Genomic DNA, 22,030 nt, shown 5'->3' on the forward strand with positions numbered 1-22,030 from the left:
AATTTGAGAAGACATAAGAAAATCTAAATTTTTATCTCCAGAACTCTCTCTAACCATAAGCATACATTCATTGGATTAAATGCACCCTCATATCAGATTCTACAGACATTTCAGGATGGAATTTGGGAGTTATTTTGTTAAAATATTTAGAAAGACTTCATAATGTTCCCCATAATCCCCTTCCGTTGTTGATACGTACATAAAACTTAGTGGTTCTACACTTATGGGGAAGATGCTTTGGTGTATTTTGGCCCAAATGAATTTAGTTGATCCCTATTATTCTGCTGATACAGTAGCAGAGCTCTCAACCTTATTCTGTTGTTGTTTCATCTTTGAGATTTCTTTCTTCTTTTCTGTGGAGGGAGAAGGCAAATTGGACAGAGTTAGCATTTTCTCTACAAAACTCTTTGTAGAATCTACTGCTTCTTTTTCACCATCTGACATTACAGAGATCACTTAGCAGTCCTAGAAGTGCTCTCTCTGATCAGCTTTCACACTAAGATTGTTTCTTGACCCTCCCTAAGATCCTTTTTGATATATGCTCACTCTGTATAATCTGTGCTATACACATGCTGAGCCGTACCACAGATACAAGTTTCAAAGTAAATGATGGCTAGAAGGTTTACCTGAGATTAACATGTGGTTGAGAGTTGAAATACCTTAAGATACCACTGGGGTTCACAACTCTAAGTTACCATCAGTCATTTTCCTGTGTGTATTTTTCTATTGTGACATTCATGCCTTCCTTTCAAATAGATTTATTAGGGAACAGTTTCTTCCCTCCCAGCACTCTCTGTTGGGGTTCTTGTTTTAGCTCCTTCCCTTTGGTTTAGAGACTTGTTATCACCATTATCTACCAAGAACCTTTGCAGGTGGAAGAGAAGAATTAAGGGAAGATATGTGAGAGCCCAGCTACTTGACTGTATTTCTTCCTTTGCTATCAGAGGAAAGGAAGAGGACATATAATTCTTGTGAATTATTAGATATTCTAGGAGTCTGGCCAAACGTTCATTTGGTAACAATTTTCAAAGCTTTTATTCTACCTAGTGTTATACTAGGTATTGTCCAGAAAGGAATACCTCTCTAATTCCTATCTTCTGCAGAATTCATCAGAATCTAACCCTGTACTGACCTGACCACAGAATAATAACATTAACCTAATACATGGACATTGAGTTTGTATATTCAAGCCTATTTATGTATAATAAAATAAAGAGATTCCATCTTCTTTTTCCTTACAGGCTTTCTGTATTCTGCCACACCAGGGGCAGATATGTGCTTTGCTCGACAACATAACACTTCTGACAATAACAACCAGTGTTTACTAGGAACCAGTGGGAATATTTTGTTGCACCTCAATCCTCAGAAACCAGGGGCTATTGATAACCAGCCACTAGTAACTCAAGAACCAGTAAAGGTAAGTAATTTGACATCTCTTTCAAGTTGCTAATAAATTTCATTCTACAGATTTTAGCACATAGAAAATGTCTGTGATTCATTTTATTAACCTGTTGTAGATGGAAATGTTTCTGTGAGAATATTTCATGACTTAGTACTTGTGTAGAAGCAGTTTAGTGATCCTTAGAAATGTTTTTCTTACTTAGGACAGCTACTGTAAAAATGTAGTTTCATGTGTATGTGGATTTTTTTTTCAAAATAATATTTTTTACTGTTGGAAAGAAGTCTGTGAAAACTTTTATTATTTCCAAATGTTCCAGTGACTTTTTTCAAATGATTTGCCTTGAGTTTCATTTCTTAGTTTATTTTGAAAGTTCAAAATAAAAATCTTTTAGAAAATTCATTTTTTTCTAGTGACATGAAACTGAGTAGTGATGCGTTTATTCTAGGTTTTGTGTCTAGGTTTTGTTAAAACACAAGAGACTGCAATTTTAAAAATCAAAATTTGGGGGAATTCCCTGGCAGTCCAGTGGTTAGGACTGCACACTTTCACTGCCGTGGGCCCGGGTTCCATCCCTGGTCTGGGAACTAAGATCCTGAAAGCTGCAAGGTGCAGCCAAAAAAAAAAAAAATCAACATTTACATTCCATTCTTTCTAAGGCTACATCATTAACACTAGAAGGAGGACGATTAAAACGAACCCCACAGCTGATTCATGGAAGAGATTATGAAATGGTTCCAGAACCTGTATGGAGAGCACTTTATCATTGGTATGGAGCAAACCTGGCCTTACCTAGACCTGTAAGTATAGCCAATATTGCCTTATATAAGGAGCAATTATAGATGGGGTCTTCTATTAATTTTTTATGTGAACCTCACTATCCACAAATTAGTTCTTACCCATGGTAGCAGAGTATTCAGTACCTGTTCAAATTAGCTGAATGAATTTTAGGTTGTTTCATATTCATTCATTTACTCATACATTTATTGAGCACTACATTAGGTACCAACCATACAATGATGTTCCTTTGGGAGTGGGTGACTTATATGGAGTGAAGGAAATAGTCACTGGACTAAATAGAGTCAAGGAATTATGAGGCTAGTCTATTAAATAAGTCATCCACATAAACATAACCATTAAGATAATGCAGAACTCAGACTGGAGCAGAAGTCTGAGAGCCAGTGCCAAAAAGTTCAGTGAATATAGAGGAAGTGGTACAGAGGTTACTTCTAAAACTGTTACTCCCATTAACCACACAGGCATCCAGTTAGGGATTGGATTCATCTTGTAGCTGTTGGTAGATTTTTGTGCTTTGTCTTTTTGAAGGAGGAACATATAAAAGATCACAACATATAATAAAAAGAACTCAAAGCTAGTGAATTCTGATTGTTGCCATTACTAGAATGAGTCATTTAGAGCATAAGTAAAATGCTCTACAGCAATTTAAAGGGCTTGGAGTTTGTAATATCAAAATATTAGTGAGTTAACTATTCAACATTATTTGTTCTACTTATACAGTAAACAGCAGTACTCATTGCCCTGAATACTCTTCACATTACTGACACAGTAAAATACTTTATAAGAAGACTCTTTTACTGTATCAAGAAACACTCTCCCTGTATAATGTCCAAGAACACTTTTATACCAGAAAGGTTTTCCATGGATAAGATATAGTAGCTTAGATCACGTCCAAAAAGAGTAAAAGTCTGCTATATGTCCGTACTCTATAATTTTGATAATGCTTTTGAGTTATTAATAATTATGTTTATTAAAAATTATGTTTAAATCACAATCAGGAATTTAGGGTTTGTGTTTGTTGGCTCCAAAAGGTTTCTACTGTATTTGTCAACAGAACTCCTAGGTAGATATATATAAATATGAATATACATAGATACATTTACATACATATTATATTCTTTATTTATTGGGGGGTGGGATAGTCCTTGAGTTAATCACTTAATTTCTGGTGGGACTTTCCTGCTCTAATATTCTTTTTTTTTTTAATAAATTTATTTATTTATTTGTTTGTTTATTTATGGCTGCATTGGGTCTTCATTGCTGGGCGCGGGCTTTCTTTAGTTGCAGCGAGCAGGAGCTACTCTTCTTTGTGGTGTAGTGGCTTCTCTTGTTGCGGAGCACGGGCTCTAGGGACGCGGGCTTCAGTAGTTGCAGGGTGTGGGCCCAGTAGTTGTAGCTCATGGGCTCTAGAGCACAGGCTCAATAGTTGTGGCACACAGGCTTAGTTGCTGCGAGGCATGTGGGATCTTCCCAGACCAGGGATCGAACCAGTGTCCCCTGCATTGGCAAAGGCGGATCTAATATTCTATGTCTGTAGGAGAATCATTGTGATAATTGTGTTGGATGGATAGGTAGGTAGGTAGGTAGGCAGATAGATAGATAGAGTGAGTGAGTGAGTGAGTGAGTGAGTGAGTGAGTGAGTGAGTTTGATGTTTTGGAGTCTGCCTGAATTCAGATTACCAGTGTTCTAATCTCTAAACCTTAGTTTCCTCATCTGTAAAATGGTGATAACAATAATATCTACCTCATTAGAGCTGTTCTGATAAGTAAATAATATATATGATTAGCACAGCACCTGATTTATAGTAAATGATCAATAAATTTTGCCTGTTGCTACTATCATCACCATCATCATTACAATTATTAAACAAGTTTTTTTGGAGCCTCACAAAAGATCATGTTTTTTAACATTGATGTCAGATAAATATTAGTTTAAATAAGTAGTAATTTTACTACATGAAAGCTTCAGTTGCTGGCTTGATAATATTTTTTTACCTCTAAATAAGATAAATTTCCCTGATTCAGGAAAAATTGCTGTAAAAACATTTAGAATATGGTGTTTCAAGTTAAAGAATACTAAATATATTTGCTACAGCAAGGTTAAAAATAAATACTTTCATTTTTACATAAATCATACCATTAAAAAAATAGCTTTATTTAATTTGCACATGTACAAGCTCAATGATAACAAATTAAGCAATATAGAAAAAATAAAGAAGAAAATAAAAAGCATACCATATCTACCATATCCTACTACTTAAGAGATAATTACTATTAACATTTTGGTGTTCATCTTTCCAAACATTCCTCTGTGCCTATTCATATACATATACAAATATGTATAGATAATTTAATGAAATTGAATCATATTATACTTGATGTCTTGTGATCTGCTATTTTCAGTCTAAGATAGATGCTATTGATATCTTTTTAGGCTAATAAATTTAGATCTATACCATTATTTTTAATAATTGCGTACTGTTCCTTAATTTATTACATACACATGCATATGTACATAAATCACAATTAACCAATCACCACTGATGGACTTTTAGTTTGCTTCTAGATTTTAGTTGTTTAAAGCAATTTTCTGGGACTTCCCTGGCAGTCCAGTGGTTGAGACTCTGTGCTCCCAATGCAGGAGGCACAGGTTCAATCCCTGGTCGGGGAACTAAGATCTTGTGTGCTGCACCACACGACTGAAAAAAAAACAAAAAACAAAAAACAATTTTCTGGTGAATAGTCTCTTTCTAAACATTGTGATGATCTCTTTAAGGTAAATTCCTGTAAATGGAATTGCATCTGTTGTTTGCCGGTTATGGTTGAAGTTAATAAGTTCATATACAAGAATAATTAAAATGTAAATAAATATGTATTTATGTATGATTGTGCCTGTATGTATAAGAATTTGTTAATCTGTAATTTGCTCACAAAATCACTTATCTTGGAAAGCAAGCTACAGATTATAAAAATTACTTCTTTGTCATTTCAGATTCTGCCAAAAGTATGGTTTTTATGTAGCCTAACGACTGTAGATGCAGAATTATTGATCTTACCCAAAATCACAGTTAAACTGAAATCATAAAGAGAATTTTACTGTTGGCTTTGCAGCTATCAGTGACTCTCTAGAAGTGGACAGACTTTGTTTTCCTCCAGTGTCAGGGAGAGCTCCTTTTACTGCTTTAAATAGGAGTTGAAAAAGCTCCTAAGTGCAGCTTTCCTAGTACCATACTATAGCATATCAGAACATGTAGAATAATTTTAATAGGTTTGGTTTGTAGCATTGTTTTTATCTGGCTCTTTACTGCCCCCTCTTGATATTAAAAAATGCTCTGAAAAAAAAAAAAAAAAATGCTCTGCTGCAGAATATATTGGTTACTAAGGCAAAAGGAAATGAAACAAAGCCCAATCACTTGAGACTGTTAAAGATTCTGTAAGATTTTATGTTTTAAAGAGTTTGAGTGTTGACCCTGCTATCCTTTTGGAATGCTAAATTGATAAGGTGCTACTGTTAAAACTCTTAAAGCACTACTTTGGTAATATGTTTTCCTGTGTTTTGGGGCTAGCAAGCAAGTTATTAGAGAGATTACTGAAAAATCCTGTTTCAACAGTGTGACTTCCAGTTTTGTACATCCAATTTAGTTTTTTTAATCATAGACAAAAAATATATGAACAGTCCAGTTACATAAAACACATAGAGAGTAAATTTTTACCTGGAAACATTTTTGTTCTCACTACAAATACAAGAAATAAAATTTTAAGCAAATTTATAATATTCTTTATATGTATTAAAGAAATGGGGTTTGTTTTTTAATTTTATTTATTATTTATTTTTGGTTGCATTGAGTCTTGGCTGCTGCACACGGGCTTTCTCTGGTTGTGGCAAGCAGGGGCTACTCTTTGTTGCGGTGCATGGGCTTCTCATTGCAGTGGCTTCTCTTGTTGCGGAGCATGGGCTCTAGGTGCGTGGACTTCAGTAGTTGTGGCACGTGGGTTCAGTAGTTGTGGCTTGCAGGCTCCGTAGTTGTGGCACACGGGCTTAGTTGCTCCACGGCATGTGGGATCTTTCTGGACCAGGGCTCGAACCTGTGTCCCCTGCATTGGCAGGCAGGTTCTTAACCACTGCACCACCAGGGAAGCCCAGAAATGGGGTATCTTTAAATGATGTCCAGTGATAAGTTTTTGTGAAAGTAATACATTCATACATTTCTGGGAATATTGCTACATTTTGGGTGGCACTATGACTTATGTAGTTAACGACATGAATACTTTCGTACTTTTTTATTAACTCCATTCCTAAGAATTTGTCCTTTAAAATACCATCATTTATATGTATGAAATATGTAAAAGTGAAAAGAGTTATGGTGTGAGAGTGCTAGAATTGTAGATAATATTTAAGATTTTTTTCCCCTTAATTTTGCTGTTACTTGCTTTTAAATGAAAGGGGAGAAAATACCCACCAGGAATCCTAATCCTGAAAAATGGATTAAGGTGCAGGAGGCTGAGGGTCTTTAAACCCATGTAATTTAAACCTGTGAATTTCTGTAATCTAATTGAAATATAGGCAGTGAACCTATTGAACATTTTAGTTTAAAAATAAATCTAAGAAATTAGGTAAAAAATGGCAAGTTTTGGGCTTCCCTGGTGACACAGTGGTTGAGAGTCCGCCTGCCGATGCAGGGAACATGGGTTCGTGCCCCGGTCCAGGAAGATCCCACATGCCGCAGAGCGGCTGGGCCCGTGAGCCATGGCCGCTGAGCCTGCGCGTCCGGAGCCTGTGCCCCGCGACAGGAGAGGCCACAACAGTGAGAGGCCCGCGTACTGCAAAAAAAAAAAAACAAAAGAAAAGGCAAGTTTTGTTTCTTTTATAGTGATCACTTTATGTCTTTTAAAACAATAGGTAATCAAGAATAGCAAGACAGAAATCCCAGAGCTGGAATTATTTCCTCGCTATCTTCTCTTCCTGAGACAGCAGCCTGCCACTCGGACACAGCAGTCTAACATCTGGGTGAATATGGGTATGATGAGCCTGAGAATGTTTCCTCAGCATTTACCAAGAGGTAACTTAAGAATGCAGCAAGAATACCATGCATTTCCTTAAAAAAATAGAAACCAATTTGCTCATAGTCTGGTGCCACTGTACTAATACACATTTTCATCTGTTTTCATACAGAATCAGTAAATCACTTGTGGGGCTTAGATCTACGGTCATGCGCAAGAACTAGATAGGGTAGAGGCAAAATCTCAGCAGCAAACTGGGAAGTGTTGTTCCCTTTTTTGGCTTGTAAACATACAAAGATAATACGTAGAAGTAAATTTTATTTATTTTGTTTCTTTGAGAACAAGACATTGGAAATTATGTGCTGGACCTAAATTAGAGTCTGCCAGTCAATGACTGGTCTTTTCAACTCCACTCAAATTTCTAAGCAGTAATTTCTTTGGCAATATCATCTTTTTTTGTTTGTTTTTTGGTTTTTTTTAACAAAACATGATACATTTCTCATACTAGGTCCAAGGAGCCTTTATAACAGACAGATAATACAAAGGAAAAGATACATTTTTGAAAATGAAATTGACACATTTTCTTTCAAAAACATCAAGCCTATCAAAATGACATATAAGTTCTCGTTTTAATGTAATACATGCAAAAAGTTCCCTTTTGATTTCTCTGTGAGGTTAAATTTTATTTTTCTAACATCTTTATTGGAGTATGATTGCTTTACAATGGTGTGTTACTTTCTGCTTTCTAACAAAGTGAATCAGCTATACATATACATATCCCCATATCTCCTCCCTCTTGCATCTCACTCTCACCGTCCCTATCCCACCCCTCTAGGTGGCCACAAAGCACCGAGCTGATCTATGAGGTTAAATTTTATTGATGGCCTGGACTTGCTCAATGCTTTTGCCTTGCAAATATTTGAAATAGTTCTTCTTCAGCAAAAATAATGAGTTCGTCCATTTACACAAAGTCCCACACTGTGTTAACAATGCCAGAATGATGTTATAATTAATATAACTTAATATGAAAGAACTACCTTTGAACCCAAACCAACCCTATGAAGTGTCATCCCTCCTTTGAAATGTAATAGAGTAGTTTTATATCTTCATTAAAGGTTGTATTCAGATAATATATGGAGATTCTTACACATACTGTTTGGTAAGAATTATAGCAAAGCAGTGGCCTCTGCCTAACCAAACTTTGTCTTGGAACACGTTAAAATCAAGGAACAGTGAAATAAGAATCTCTCTGAAACACTCTTAATTTAATTTTCCATTGAATAATAATAGTATTTGCCTTGCTCCCATGGTACCCTTAGTACATATCTTTTTCAATTCTCTTTGAAAGATAACATGAGAGGCAAGATGTGTTGTTGCGCTTTTAGTAAGTATTCTTTGTAACTCTTGTGCTGATCCTAGATTTTTGCTGCTTCTGTAAATTCCACTAGATTTGTTGGTGCTATTCAAAAGCACGAGATTATGTATAATAAGTGGCTGCCTGCTTAATGAGCTATGCTACAAAAACTGTCTAGAATTCAAATAAATTTCTTATGTGGCTTAAGGACAATAGAAGTTGACTTGGACATTGCACTTGCAAATGCTTCTGAATCCTAGAACTGGGTAGTTATTATACTCCAAATTTGTTCTTAATTTGAAATTTGTTTCTTACTAATTAGTTGTGAAATCAATCTTAATCACTTTGAAGTTTATAAAAATATGCTTTCTTGCTGTAATCTTATAACTAATCCTCTGATGTGTTTTTGGAGAAATTTGCTCTTTTGTTTTCTTCTAGGGATTATCCTTTGCTTGCTGATAGTAAATGATTTGCCTTGCTAGATGTTTAAAAATTGATCATGGTTGGGTTTGTTCTCCATAACGTGGTTTTCATCTTTCTCATTACTCAATTTATCACAGCTGTTTACTAGGCTCTTTTATTCCTTTTGGAATGACAGGTATACAAACCTTGCCAGTTAACAATGACTTAATTGTAGCCTTTTCAACAGACAAGAAGTCATTGTTAGATGATTTTTCAGCTTATTTTAGGTGAGTTAATTCTTGGAAGCTCTGAAAAAGTAGATGATGCCAGTACTTTTCTCCTCTGTTTAGTAGGTAAAGACTCAAAGCACATTTAATGGGAGGAAAAAAGCTAAGTCACCATTGAATGGATGGAAAACTACCTCGAGTGTATAATTGTACCCTTCACGGATTATATTGATATGTTAAGTGTATTTTGGTTTTGGGTTGCTCAGTAAACTATAACCTCCCATAGGCAGAGATGACCATTTTAAGCTACAGCTTTTGTCTAGATTTTTGGCTGAGTAGTTACCCAGGGTTTAGCAGATTGTTTTAGCAACCTGTTTTTGATTTCCATAATCTCTTGTCATTTTATCACCCTTTTCTTTTGAAGTATGTGGTTAGACTTGATATATTCTTCCTTCAGTATTCACTCTTTCCTCTTATTGCCTCTTTTTGTTTCCACCTTGAGCCCTTCAAGAATTCAAGGTCATGTCTGCTTTTCTCTTTTCGGGTGGGCAGGCCATATGATTCCCCCCTTACTACCTTTCAATAGGGCAATTTTTTTGTCATGGGAAGTTTCTTGGCTTCACTTTAAAGCTTTGTTTGGCCAAGTAACATCTATGCCTACTTAGAATTCTAAGTACAAGTAACAATTCTTGTGTAATTGTACCAGTGTGCTAAGTAACTGGGCTACTTAATGAGAGTGATGTGATTAGTAACTCAAAGACAGTTTATTTTAAGAAAGTAGATCAGGTAAATCCAATTATCTATCTGTGGAATTCAAATCCAGCCCCATTTTATCTTCCCCATTCTTACACTGAGTTTTGATTTTGCTACTGAGTGTGACTCAGCTGAGGGCAGCCTAGATACGGATGCCCGTTGATATTTGCCAGTCTTCTTGGGATCCAGATACTGCCAATTATTGGGCCTCCAATTTTGTTGTTCTTCCTTTCAAAGTTAAGGCTTACTCTAAGACACTTAGTTCTCCTATCTTCATTTTAAAGCTTTCTCTTAAAGCGTCTTAATTTATAAAATTATTAAATCTGTAACTCTTATTTCTCATCATGTCCAAAAATAGTATGGTCCCCATTGCTGAGAGGGGTGCTTTTTTTTTTTTTTTTTTTTACATCTGCGTTTTTCCTTACTGTGACTACGGTGACCATAGGAAATGTACCTTCTCCGAATGCACCATTAAAGCGGGTCTTAGCCTATACAGGCTGTTTTAGTCGAATGCAGACCATCAAGGAAATTCATGAATATCTATCTCAGAGGCTGCGCATCAAAGAGGAGGATATGCGCCTATGGCTATACAACAGTGAGGTAAGAGACATGTTGGAGTCAAGGAAAGTCCTGATTAAGTGTTCAATCCATGTTTCATAAGTATGGGTTATTTTTATCTACACTAATTGTTCTGAAAGCCATGTCTTGGAATCGCAGTGGAAACTTCAACTTTTAAATTACTGGATGCATACATGTAGATATTTGTCATCTGAAACCCATAATAACAGTCATGGACAGTACCATCTTGTAAAGATTATTATTGTAAAGTAACAGCAAATATCATTTTTTAACAAATAGTTTATTTTTGATTTGTCTTAAAATAACTTATATAGATGTTAAAAAAATTCAAACAATACAAAAGTATGTAGTGAAAATTCTTCCTTTCCATCCTCTGACCCCTATCTTCCGTTCTCCTCAGATGCAGTGCTGTTAATTGCTTATATATTCTTCCTAACACATGCAATATATTTCCATTAATACTCTGAAATTGGATCATAAGTAGTTTTAACCAGTTCTTTATTCCCTAGTTCCTTCTTTCTTACATCCTCCTTTGGTCACCATTGAGAGGTGACCAGTTGTATAATAAGTTAAGAGCAGAGGTCCTGGAGCTACACTGCCACGGATTAAATCTTGACCCTCACACCTGTTAGTTGAATAACCAAGGGCAAGTCCCTTGACTCTGTGTCACAGTTTTCTCATGAGTAAATGGGGAAAATAATAGTATTTCCCTTAGGATAGTTGTAAGAATTAAATGTATTAATTTTCTGAGCACTTTAGACAGGGTGAGCATCAACAAAAATGTATAATTCTATTGCATGACATTTGGTTTTACATTTTCAGTTCCTAGTAAATAATCAAGTTCCATCTTGACCACAAGCACATTTACTGAATTTCATACTAGATACTAAAAAAAACTTCTTTTCTATAAGCTGTTCAGAAAATCTAAATCTCAATGAATTTTGGTTTGATGTGTGATGAGTCTTTTCTGGTCTCCCCCAAATCCTATATAACTTTTTTAGAGACATAAAGTATGTGTTTACAAAGTATACATTGTCTTTCCCTCATTTTGCCACCAAAATTATAAGCATTTCTGAATAACTATAATATGCTAAATATCTGTCACGAGTTATGTAACTACAAGGATGTTTTTAATTGTCATTCATTTTTATTTCCGTATTTGTTTCATGTTTAGTAATTAAATTAACAAAACATTTCCTCCTCCATATACAGAATTACCTCACTCTTCTGGATGATGAGGATCATAGATTGGAATATTTGAAAATCCAGGATGAGCAGCACTTGGTAATTGAAGGTACAAGATGGAAGCATGCATTTGTATTAGATTTTTAGGGGAAGAATTTAAAGATTGAATTACTCACTGATAATCGATTTTATAGTTTTTCCAACTGGTATTTGATCACTATATTCTATATAGTAAAGAAAACCCATTAAACCCTTATGTAATCCTACTGTAATGTAATACTATTTATATTGCTTTAAGAGAAAAACATGTCTACATTCATTGGCTGGAAAGGGTGGAAACAGTGGGTAAAAACAAGTGAATTCAGTTATAAGTTTATAGCTCCTTAAAATTTTCAAGCTGCCTCTTTGTCAGGAGACTTTCTTGCAGCAGTTAGTGGTACAGGCTTCTCACTAGTCAACACTAGTCATTCACCAACATAAGCATAGATTTACACACTGGCATGCACACATCATTGAAAACTTAGTGTGTCTTTTCTCATCAAGATTCATGAAACAGGGCTTCCCTGGTGGCGCAGTGGTTGAGAGTCCACCTGCTGATGCAGGGGACACGGGGAAAAAAAAAAAAAGATTCATGAAACATTCCTAGCTGCCTTTGTATTAAAATGAATAGATTACTCTGGCAGTTGTCACAATTTAAGAAAGCATTGTAATAGTTCCAATGTATTAAGTTTAAGAACTTTAATTCCTTCTATAGATGGTTGAGTATAATTTTACTTCAGGTATGTAATTTAGAGATTAGCTTACTAATTAATTCTAACCAATAAAGTCTCCAGTGTAAAGAATTGGAATGGTTTCAGAGGCAATTACTAAAATTAACTTGATTTTTTTTTCAGTTTCTGATTTAGAAATAAGCACTTTTTTTTTTAACAGAAGCAATTTAGTGGGTGTGATTTGAATAGATAAGAAATTAACACATTGCTGTCTCTGTTTTTCCAGTTCGCAACAAAGATATGAGTTGGCCTGAAGAAATGTCCTTTATAGCAAACAGTAGTAAAATAGATAGACACAAGGGTAAGTCTACAGTGTATTATTTTTAAACAATCTTAAAATTATTCTTTTATTTTTCCTTCTCTCAACTATTGAAGTGTTAACAACTTGTAGCTTTCTAGCTCAAAAGCGATTAGGCCCCCTCTTATTTTTCTTTTTCCTGAAGCATCAAATTTCTTTCTAACCATGCAATTAAGTAATTTATATATTTTGAAAGACATAATTCTAGGAGAGAATTGTTTGAACTCTAAAAAACGATCATAACAATTAAAGAGAATCACTGCTGCTTCTAGATTACAAATGAGCATAGATTATCATGATTGCCGATGATGCTCCATTAAAAAGCCTCTACTTAGCATTGCAAGACCCAATAGAGGAATATTAACTCCATTTAATTGATTAGAAGAGTTATAAAAATCATTGCATTGAATACAAATAACTGTTTGGTCATGACATCTTGCTACAGCTAGGCTTCCGTTCTCATGTTGTTTGTTCCAGTTCCGACAGAAAAGGGGGCCACAGGTCTGAGTAACCTGGGAAACACATGCTTCATGAACTCAAGCATCCAGTGTGTTAGTAACACACAGCCACTGACACAGTATTTTATCTCAGGGAGACATCTTTATGAACTCAACAGGTAATCTTCCTTGAGTCATTGGCTCTTAACTTTTATAACTTTGCTATGAACGCAATATTACCTAAATCTCCTCTCTCTTCACCCTGGGGGAGAAAAGTCTTAAGACTTTTAAGTCTTAAGACTCTTAAGTCTTAAGAGAAAAGTCTTATTTGCCCTATTAAGCGTGAAGTAAGGACCAAATGCTACTTCTCTTATTTTGAAAAGATATTTTGATGTGAGGAAACAGACTCTAGGCATTTCTGTGTCCACATGATTGTGATTTATAAGAATCTTTGGCAACGAATTTTCCTCTCAAACTTCTAGGACAAATCCCATTGGTATGAAGGGGCATATGGCTAAATGCTATGGGGATTTAGTACAGGAACTTTGGAGTGGAACTCAGAAGAATGTTGCCCCATTAAAGCTTCGGGTAAGCATGTTAAAATAATATAAAGGTATTTAAGTCCTAAGCAGTTATTTAAGTAATTATTTTTCTCTACATGTTATTTATATTTAGCTTTTTAGTTTTAGTGTAATGTTTTTGGGTCCTTCACAAGGCATAAACTGGATGTCAGATACTTTTACTTCTTCACATATATGCAAAATACTACTATAGACATACTGGGTAGAAAAAGATCAAAAGTATAGTCTAAATTTGGGATGTCATTCATTTTACTAATTTATCAGGTATTTTACTTGTATATACAGTAAGCCTTTCTTTCTTAATCCTTCACTATTAGCAGTATTCTAACTGCAAGGTAGACCTGAGTCTAATTAATGATACTCAATACATTTTTAACATCACTAAGATAATTACTTCTATCTGTAGAATTTTAAAAAGGAGCAGAAAGAAAGAATGTAATTTAATGGATACAAATTTGACATTAATATCATATGCAGTGAATTCTAGTTGATGTTAGGATTACCAGCCACTGTAATAATTATGTATTAACTCGTTTAATCTTCTAAATGGCCCTACAGTATAAAGCAACATTATTATCCACATTTTATGGCTCAGGAAACTAAGACTCATAGCAGTCAAATAGCTTGTCCAAGGTTGCAAGCTAGTTACTAAGTCCTCACAGTTGAACATGAGGCTATTCTGCCTCTAATAATAAAAGCTAGGATACAACAAGACCAGAAAAGCTAACTGTAAAAGAAAACATTATAAAAGGGAATCTTCCAATGTGAGCAAATGCTATTTTAATATTTCCATCTTGTATCTTAAATAGCTATGTACCTTAAGAACTGTTTGCTTATATGATGCTAAACCAGTACATAGGATTGGCCATAATACTTTTTGGGGGCTGGGGGAGGGAGCATCATTTGAGATTAAGATTAGAAAGATTTCATGATTATCCAAAATATGTTTGCTGAAATAGAGACAGACTAAATACTATACTACGTATCTTCTTCTAATGCCTCTGATAGAATTATGGGCATGTTCATTCTAAACTTTATGAGATAGCAAATAATGAGTTTGATTCCTCTTATATTTATAGTGGACCATAGCAAAATATGCTCCCAGGTTTAATGGGTTCCAGCAACAAGACTCCCAAGAACTTCTGGCTTTTCTCTTGGATGGTCTTCATGAAGATCTCAACCGAGTCCATGAGAAGCCATATGTGGAACTAAAGGACAGTGATGGCCGACCAGACTGGGAAGTAGCTGCAGAGGTTTGTCAGTCTTGAGTTTCTAATGTAAGCAATAGATAAAATATTCTGACCACAAATGCGTGTTGCACAACTTAATGCTAACTAAACTATTCTGCGGTCAGAATTTTACTGCGAAAATGAAGGAATTTACATTTCTCTGCTTATTTCTTGTGCAATAATCCTAAAACAAAGCATCTTTAATGAAAATAGAAAAGTGTTTCCTCTTCAATGTAAATTTGGGGGAGAGGATGTAGGAATAATCATTCAGTAGAAATTTAGGAATCCCCATAATTGCTAAAGTAATGTATACAGTGACCAATAGGCATATTTTATCCGCTTTTTAATGGACAAAGAACTCATCATTGTTACCATGGTAAGAAGAAAGAAAAAAATAGGGTTTTCCATCTGAATTTAATACGTTATAGATTGAGCAGAAAGAATCACATTCTATTCTGGACCGCTAGGGAAGTCCCGATGGTGGTATTTTTAAAGAAGGGAAATATGTAAGCCCAAAGCTGCCTATACAGAGTGATCTGGCTATGTCACTACAGTCTAGATTTACCCCAGTGAGTGCTGCTGCTACACTTGGCAGCTCTTCTGTGTTACCACTGTTGCCAGAATTCTTGAAGTATTTTATGTATTTCTCTACTATCTCAGTAGACAATATATTTTAAATTACATACCTGACTTGTAAATTTGTAGGCATAAAGCTTTTATTTTTTAAGGATTATATTCTTGACATTTAGATCTAATATATTTAACCATTTTCTTTGAATTTGGGGAGATAAAAAATTTCTCTAATCATTTTTCTTGCTAGGCCTGGGACAACCATCTGAGGAGAAATAGATCAATAGTTGTGGATTTGTTCCACGGGCAGCTAAGGTCCCAAGTCAAATGCAAGACATGTGGGCATATAAGTGTCCGATTTGACCCTTTCAATTTTTTGTCTTTGCCACTACCGATGGACAGTTATATGCACTTAGAAATAACAGGTGGGTTGCAAAGTTATGAAAAATTATTTAATTCCATTGTCTTTTACCTTATTCAAGCAGCCTGAATTTGTAAGTATAGTCATTTGTGTATAATGCGTTCTCATAAAGATTGGTAGTCAGCATGTTATAATTTTTTTTTTAATTTTATTGGTGTTAGTTGGTTTTCAGTGTTGTGAGCATGTTACAATTTAACAGTCTAATTTCAGGCATGATTTGAGGTTTGAAAGACTTGGAATATGGGTCCATTTTTGTGCCCATTGAGTCTTCTGTCAGTTTCAAATGTGCCAGGAACTCTCTTTAAAATCTTGCAAAGCCACTCACACTTCTGTATCAGATGAATATTCAAAAAATAATGATTTTACTTAAGATTATCTTTAAGCACCATCTGTCGTAGTGTTTACATATAAAATTAAAATTCTAGACTGAAATGTTTGCTATTTCCAAGTCTCTCTCTCACACACACACAGACACACACATTGTAAAGCTTTCAATGAAACCTGAATTTTACTGGTAAAAAAATCTTTTCTCTTTACTAGTTATTACATTGGATGGTACTACCCCTGTACGGTATGGACTAAGACTGAATATGGATGAAAAGTACACAGGTTTAAAAAAACAGCTGAGCGATCTCTGTGGACTTAAATCAGAACAAATCCTTCTTGCAGAAGTACATGGTTCCAACATAAAGGTGATATTAGCTGTTCTTTTTAGGAAACTCTTGATTCCATCCTTCAAAGATCACAGTTTTCTCAATTAATTATTGTGTCAAATGACCAAGGGAGATAATAAAACACAACAAAAACTGGAAAAAAATTTGTGAAGTTTTTCGTTCTGGAAGAAACTTAAAAGAGTTGTCTACCAGGGGCTTCCCTGGTGGCACAGTGGTTGAGTCCACATGCCGATGCAGGGGATGCGGGTTCGTGCCCTGGTCCGGGAGGATCCCACATTCCGCGGAGCGGCTGGGCCCGTGAGCCATGGCCGCTGAGCCTGCGCGTCCGGAGCCTGTGCTCCACAACGGGAGAGGCCACAACAGTGAGAGGCCCACGTACCGCAAAAAAAAAAAAGAGTTGTCTACCAGAATAAAAGAGTAATAATGACAGTGGTATTTTTATTATTATTATTATTTTGGCCACATTGCATGGCATGCAGGATCTTAGTTCCCCTACAAGGGATCGAACCCGTGCCCCCTGAAGTGGAAGCACAGAGTCTTAACCATTGGACCACAGGGAAGTCCCAATGGTGGTATCTTTAAAGAAGGGAAATATGTAAGCCCAAAGCTACCTATATGGAGTGATCTAGCTGTGTCACTACAGTCTAGATTTACCCCCAGTGACTGCTGCTGCTACACCTAACAGCTCTTCTGTATTACCACTATTGCTGGAATTCTTAAAGTATTTTATATATGTACAAGTGTGTTCTTTTAGTACTTATTTATGAATATATATACCTGGCCTTTCAACACACTAAGAAATTAAAGAGTAAAGACAAAGTGACACAAATCACTTCTTCTTGCAGCTGGAGAAACAAGAAATTTAATAAATATATTGCCTACCCTAAATTGAGCTCCTACCACTGGTATTATTTATATTCACCTTTGGGGTTTCTGAACAAACTCCCACCTCTTTGACATTTTTTTTCATATGTAATGCGGAGGTGAGATCTCTCTGGGGATTTTGGGTTTAGATTCTTGAAATGACGGACAAAACTTAAGAAGTCAATTATACACATCATACTGCCCTCCTATGAAAGGGGATAATGGTTTTGTCAGGAAGGTTAGTTTTCACTTAGTTTATCAAGCTTTCATTTATAGTTATTTTAGAGAAATTATTCGGGCATCTTATTTGTTTTACTGATAAAAGGATCTAAGACATTTGCTTCAGATATATCAGAGAGATGATTCTCCATTTTATCTTAAACATCTCCCCCTTCTCATCTCGCCTCTTTTTCTATAGAATTTCCCTCAGGACAACCAGAAAGTACGACTCTCAGTGAGTGGATTTTTGTGTGCATTTGAAATTCCCGTCCCTGGATCTCCAATTTCAGCTTCTAGTCCAGTACAGACAGGTAAGATAGAACTAGAGCTCCTTCTCATGATTTTAGCTTTGAATGACAGTCTAAGGGTTGTCATCCTTTTTAGGCTTTTGTTTAGGCTAAAAATATTAGAGCAAAAGAATTTTGGAGCCTGAAGGAAACCTTGGTGATCATTTATCTCAAATCCTCATTTTATAGGTGAGGAACCTAAAATTCAGAGAACCTAAGTTAGATAGGTAGTTATTAGCTAAATCTACCACTGGAATTCAGATGTCCTTCAACTCTTTTATCTAATATTAACATGGTAACAGATGATATGAGAGAAATGTACTGTCAGAAAACAAAATAATAAATTTGACTAAAAAGGAATCTGTTTATCTAATATTGCCTGTGATTTAATATGGTCATCCAATGAGTCTTTTTGGCCATTAGTGGGGTTTTTCTCCTCTTTATACTGTTGGCAGTTAGATTCGTTCCCCAACTATAACATGCTTCAGAGAGAATGAGGCTCCTCTCATTGGCACTCGGTAGATAGTACTGATGGTTGGGTTGGTGGATGATTTAACATTGCTTTTTGGTTATCATCACTGTCCAATAGAACTCTCTGTAATGAGGAAAACTTCCTGTAACCTTTGCCATCCAGTAGAGTTATCTACTAGTCACATGGACTGTTTAGCACTTGAAATGTGGCTAGTCAAAGGGAGGAAATGCACTTTTAATTTAATTTTAATTTAAAAAGCAGCGACTTTCATCAGTTGTAACAAATGTTTCACTCTGGTGGGGCAGGTTGCTACTGGGGGAGGCTGTGCTGGGTGGGGGCAGGCAGCAGGTGGGAAATCTCTACCTTGCTCTTTATTTTACTGAGTCTAAAACTGCCCTAAAAAATAGTCTTTTTTAAAAGTTAAACAATTTTTTTAAAACCCATCATCTGGCTTGGGACTACCATCTTAGAACATTTCTAGAAGAATGGAGAAATTAATTTTTAGAGGAGAGGAAAAAGAAAAGCAGTAGAACTGTTTTTGTGCCACAACATGGTGATAATAAAGATTGTTGGAAAAATTCTACTTACTCTTTCTGTCAGTTACTCATGCTTTGTCATTTAGTCAGAAGTGTGAGTTATCGAGGTAAAATCTGAAGTTAAAATCTTCCAGTTAATCTAGAATTATCATTTGACCTATGATTCCTCCCTGTCCTCTGTTAAAAGAGACTGTCAGTGGTCTGGGTCCCAGCGATATTTGAGAAAAGAGCAAAGATAAAGGTACCACAGACTTGTGATGCTATACTTATCTTTGAATTTGTAGATTTCTCCTCTTCCCCATCTACAAATGGAATGTTCACCCTAACCACCAATGGGGACCTGCCTCGATCCATATTCATCCCCAATGGAATGCCAAACACTGTTGTGCCATGTGGAACTGAGAAAAACTTCACAAATGGAATGGTGAATGGTCATATGCCATCTCTTCCTGACAGTTCCTTTACAGGCTACATCATTGCAGTCCACCGAAAAATGGTTAGTTTAATGTTAGGCAAGTTACTACTGGTCTTGCCAGTGTTATTTATGAAACAGCCATTTTCTGTCTTTGCAACATCTTCAGTGTGTGCACTTTCAATGTGTTATGTTCTAAGTGATTGCAGCCAGGATTTAATATCACATGTGACGGCCTACGTATGAAATGACATACCTCACTCATGTATCAAGCAGCAACAGGAGAGCTGGTGCATCTGAATATAGTACTACTGTCTTTAAAAAGTTTGTGGCTCCTATATGTTCATGTAGCCATGTACATCTTCTCCGCCATATAAGTGTAGATGCCTTTGGAGAAGGTTTTGTTTGTTTGTTTTGGAGGGAGAAACAAGAAGATTCTTGGGCAAGACAAGTTGTTTCCTAGGACTGCTGTAACAAATTACCACAAACTTGGTGGCTTAAAACAAAAGAAATTAACTCTTTCACAGTTCTGAAGGCCAGAAGTCTGAAATCAAGGCATCAACAGGGTTGTGCCCCCTCCATAGGTTTTAGGAGAGAATCCTTCTTGCCTCTTCCAACTTGTACAGGCATTCCTTAGTTTGTGGCTGTATAACTCCAATCTGCATCTGTCTTGGCCTTCTTCTCCTTCTTCCTCTGCCTTTCACTGATAAGAACAATTGTCATAGGATTTAGGGGCCATCCAAATAATCCAGGATGATATCTCAATTTAATTACATATGCAAAAACCCTTTTGCCATATAAGGTCACATTCGTAAGTTCTTGGAGTTAGGATGTGGACATATCTTTTTGGGGACCACCAAAATTCACTACAGAAATCATTTATCATAAAATTATCATTTATTCAAAAAACTAAGTACCAAGAAAAAAATTAAATACCTGGAAATAAACTTTACAAAAAATATACAAGGTATCTGTATAGAAAACAATAAAATATTATTGCTAGAAATTAAAGAAGACTCAGATGTTTGAAGGCACAGACCGTGTTCATGGATTAGAAGACTCAGTATTTCAAAGATATCCGTTCTCCACAAACAAATCTACAGATTCAGTGCACAATCCCAATAAAAATGCATACTCTGTATGTGTATGCTTGTGTGTGTATAACTTGATAAGCTGATTCTAATATATGGAAGCACAAAGCACTAAAATAACCAAGACAGTCTTGAAGAAGAACAAAACATGAAGAATTGAGCTACCAGATATCATGATTTTATAAAGCAATGATACTTGAGACATTGTGATATTGGTGTGAGAAAAGGCAAATAGACCAATGAAATAAAATAGAGAGCCCAGAAACAGGTTCACATATGTATGAACACTTGATTTATAACAAAGATGACATTACAGAACAGTGGAAGACTGTTTTCTTGGTAAATTGTGCTGGGATAATTGAATAGCCATATGAAACTTGACACACCTACCTCTCACCACATAAAAATCAATTCCAGGTGGACTGCAGAATTAAATATGAAGGCAAAACAGAAAAGCAGACCCTAGAAGATAATAAACGTGAATATATTCATGACCTTGGTTTAGAGAAAAAGATTCTTGAATAGGACACAGAAAGCACTAACCATAAAAGAAAAGATAAATTGTACATCATTAAAATTATGAACTTTGGTTTCATCAAAAGACATCACTAAGAAAGTAAAAGGCAAGCCTAGAGTAGAAGATGTTTGTAACTCATATAACCAACAAAAAGGTTCAATCCAGAAAATATAAAGGACTCCTATAAGTCACTAAGAAAAAACAATTCAATAAAAAAATAGATAATACTTAAATAGGCACATCACAGAAAGGATATCTAAATAGCCAATAATCATATGGAAAAGTGATCAGCCACACTGCTAATTAGAGAAATGCAAATTAAAATCACATTATGAAGACTTCCCTGGTGACGCAGTGGTTAAGAATCCGCCTGCCAACGCAGGGGACATGGGTTCGAGCCCTGGTCCAGGAAGATCCCACATGCCGTGGAGCAACTAAGCCCGTGCGCCACAACTACTGAGCCTGAGCTCTAGAACCTGTGCACCACAACTACTGAGCCCACGTGCCACAACTACTGAAGCCCACGGCCTACAGCCCTTGCTCCACAACAAGAGAAGCCACCGCAATGAGAAGCCCGCGCACCACAATGAAGAGTAGGCTGCACTCTCGCAACTAGAGAAGACCACCTGCAGCAATGAAGACCCAAGCCAGCCAAAAATAAATAATTTTTTTAAAAACCCACATTACAATATCACTGCACACCCACCAGAATAGCTATCATTATTAAACAGGTTGACAGTGTTGGTAAGAATAATTGAGCAACGGGAAATCTCATACACTGCTGATGAGAGTGTACATTAATACGGCTACTTGTAAAAATAGTTTTCTAATTAAAGATAAGTAATTCCACTATTCCATTTTGTGTTTTTATGAAAACACAAAATAAAACCACTAAATGTCCATTAGTAGTAGAAAGGATAAGGAAGTTGAGGCATGGTCATATAATAGAATATT

The 22,030-nt window shown here is 35.8% G+C and overlaps 1 protein-coding gene across 2 annotated transcripts in view; it reads left to right on the top strand.

Annotated features, from left to right (window-relative positions):
- USP32 (ubiquitin specific peptidase 32) overlaps nt 1-22,030 on the top strand; it is a 210,367-nt gene that overhangs the window by 167,363 nt on the left and 20,974 nt on the right. Inside the window, exons 14-26 of one of the 2 annotated variants that reach the window (XM_032615574.1) lie at nt 1,242-1,417; nt 2,059-2,199; nt 7,098-7,215; nt 10,380-10,534; nt 11,726-11,807; nt 12,695-12,769; nt 13,244-13,382; nt 13,686-13,791; nt 14,864-15,037; nt 15,834-16,008; nt 16,545-16,696; nt 17,961-18,072; nt 19,341-19,552. In XM_032615574.1, the coding sequence (XP_032471465.1) occupies nt 1,242-1,417; nt 2,059-2,199; nt 7,098-7,215; nt 10,380-10,534; nt 11,726-11,807; nt 12,695-12,769; nt 13,244-13,382; nt 13,686-13,791; nt 14,864-15,037; nt 15,834-16,008; nt 16,545-16,696; nt 17,961-18,072; nt 19,341-19,552 (1,817 nt within the window). Of the gene's footprint in view, nt 1-1,241; nt 1,418-2,058; nt 2,200-7,097; nt 7,258-10,379; nt 10,535-11,725; nt 11,808-12,694; nt 12,770-13,243; nt 13,383-13,685; nt 13,792-14,863; nt 15,038-15,833; nt 16,009-16,544; nt 16,697-17,960; nt 18,073-19,340; nt 19,553-22,030 lie in introns of both variants that reach the window. The other variant, XM_032615573.1, reaches the window with a different exon arrangement.

Source organism: Phocoena sinus, chromosome 20, assembly GCF_008692025.1.
Source record: "Phocoena sinus isolate mPhoSin1 chromosome 20, mPhoSin1.pri, whole genome shotgun sequence".
NCBI classification, from domain to species: Eukaryota; Metazoa; Chordata; class Mammalia; order Artiodactyla; family Phocoenidae; genus Phocoena; species Phocoena sinus.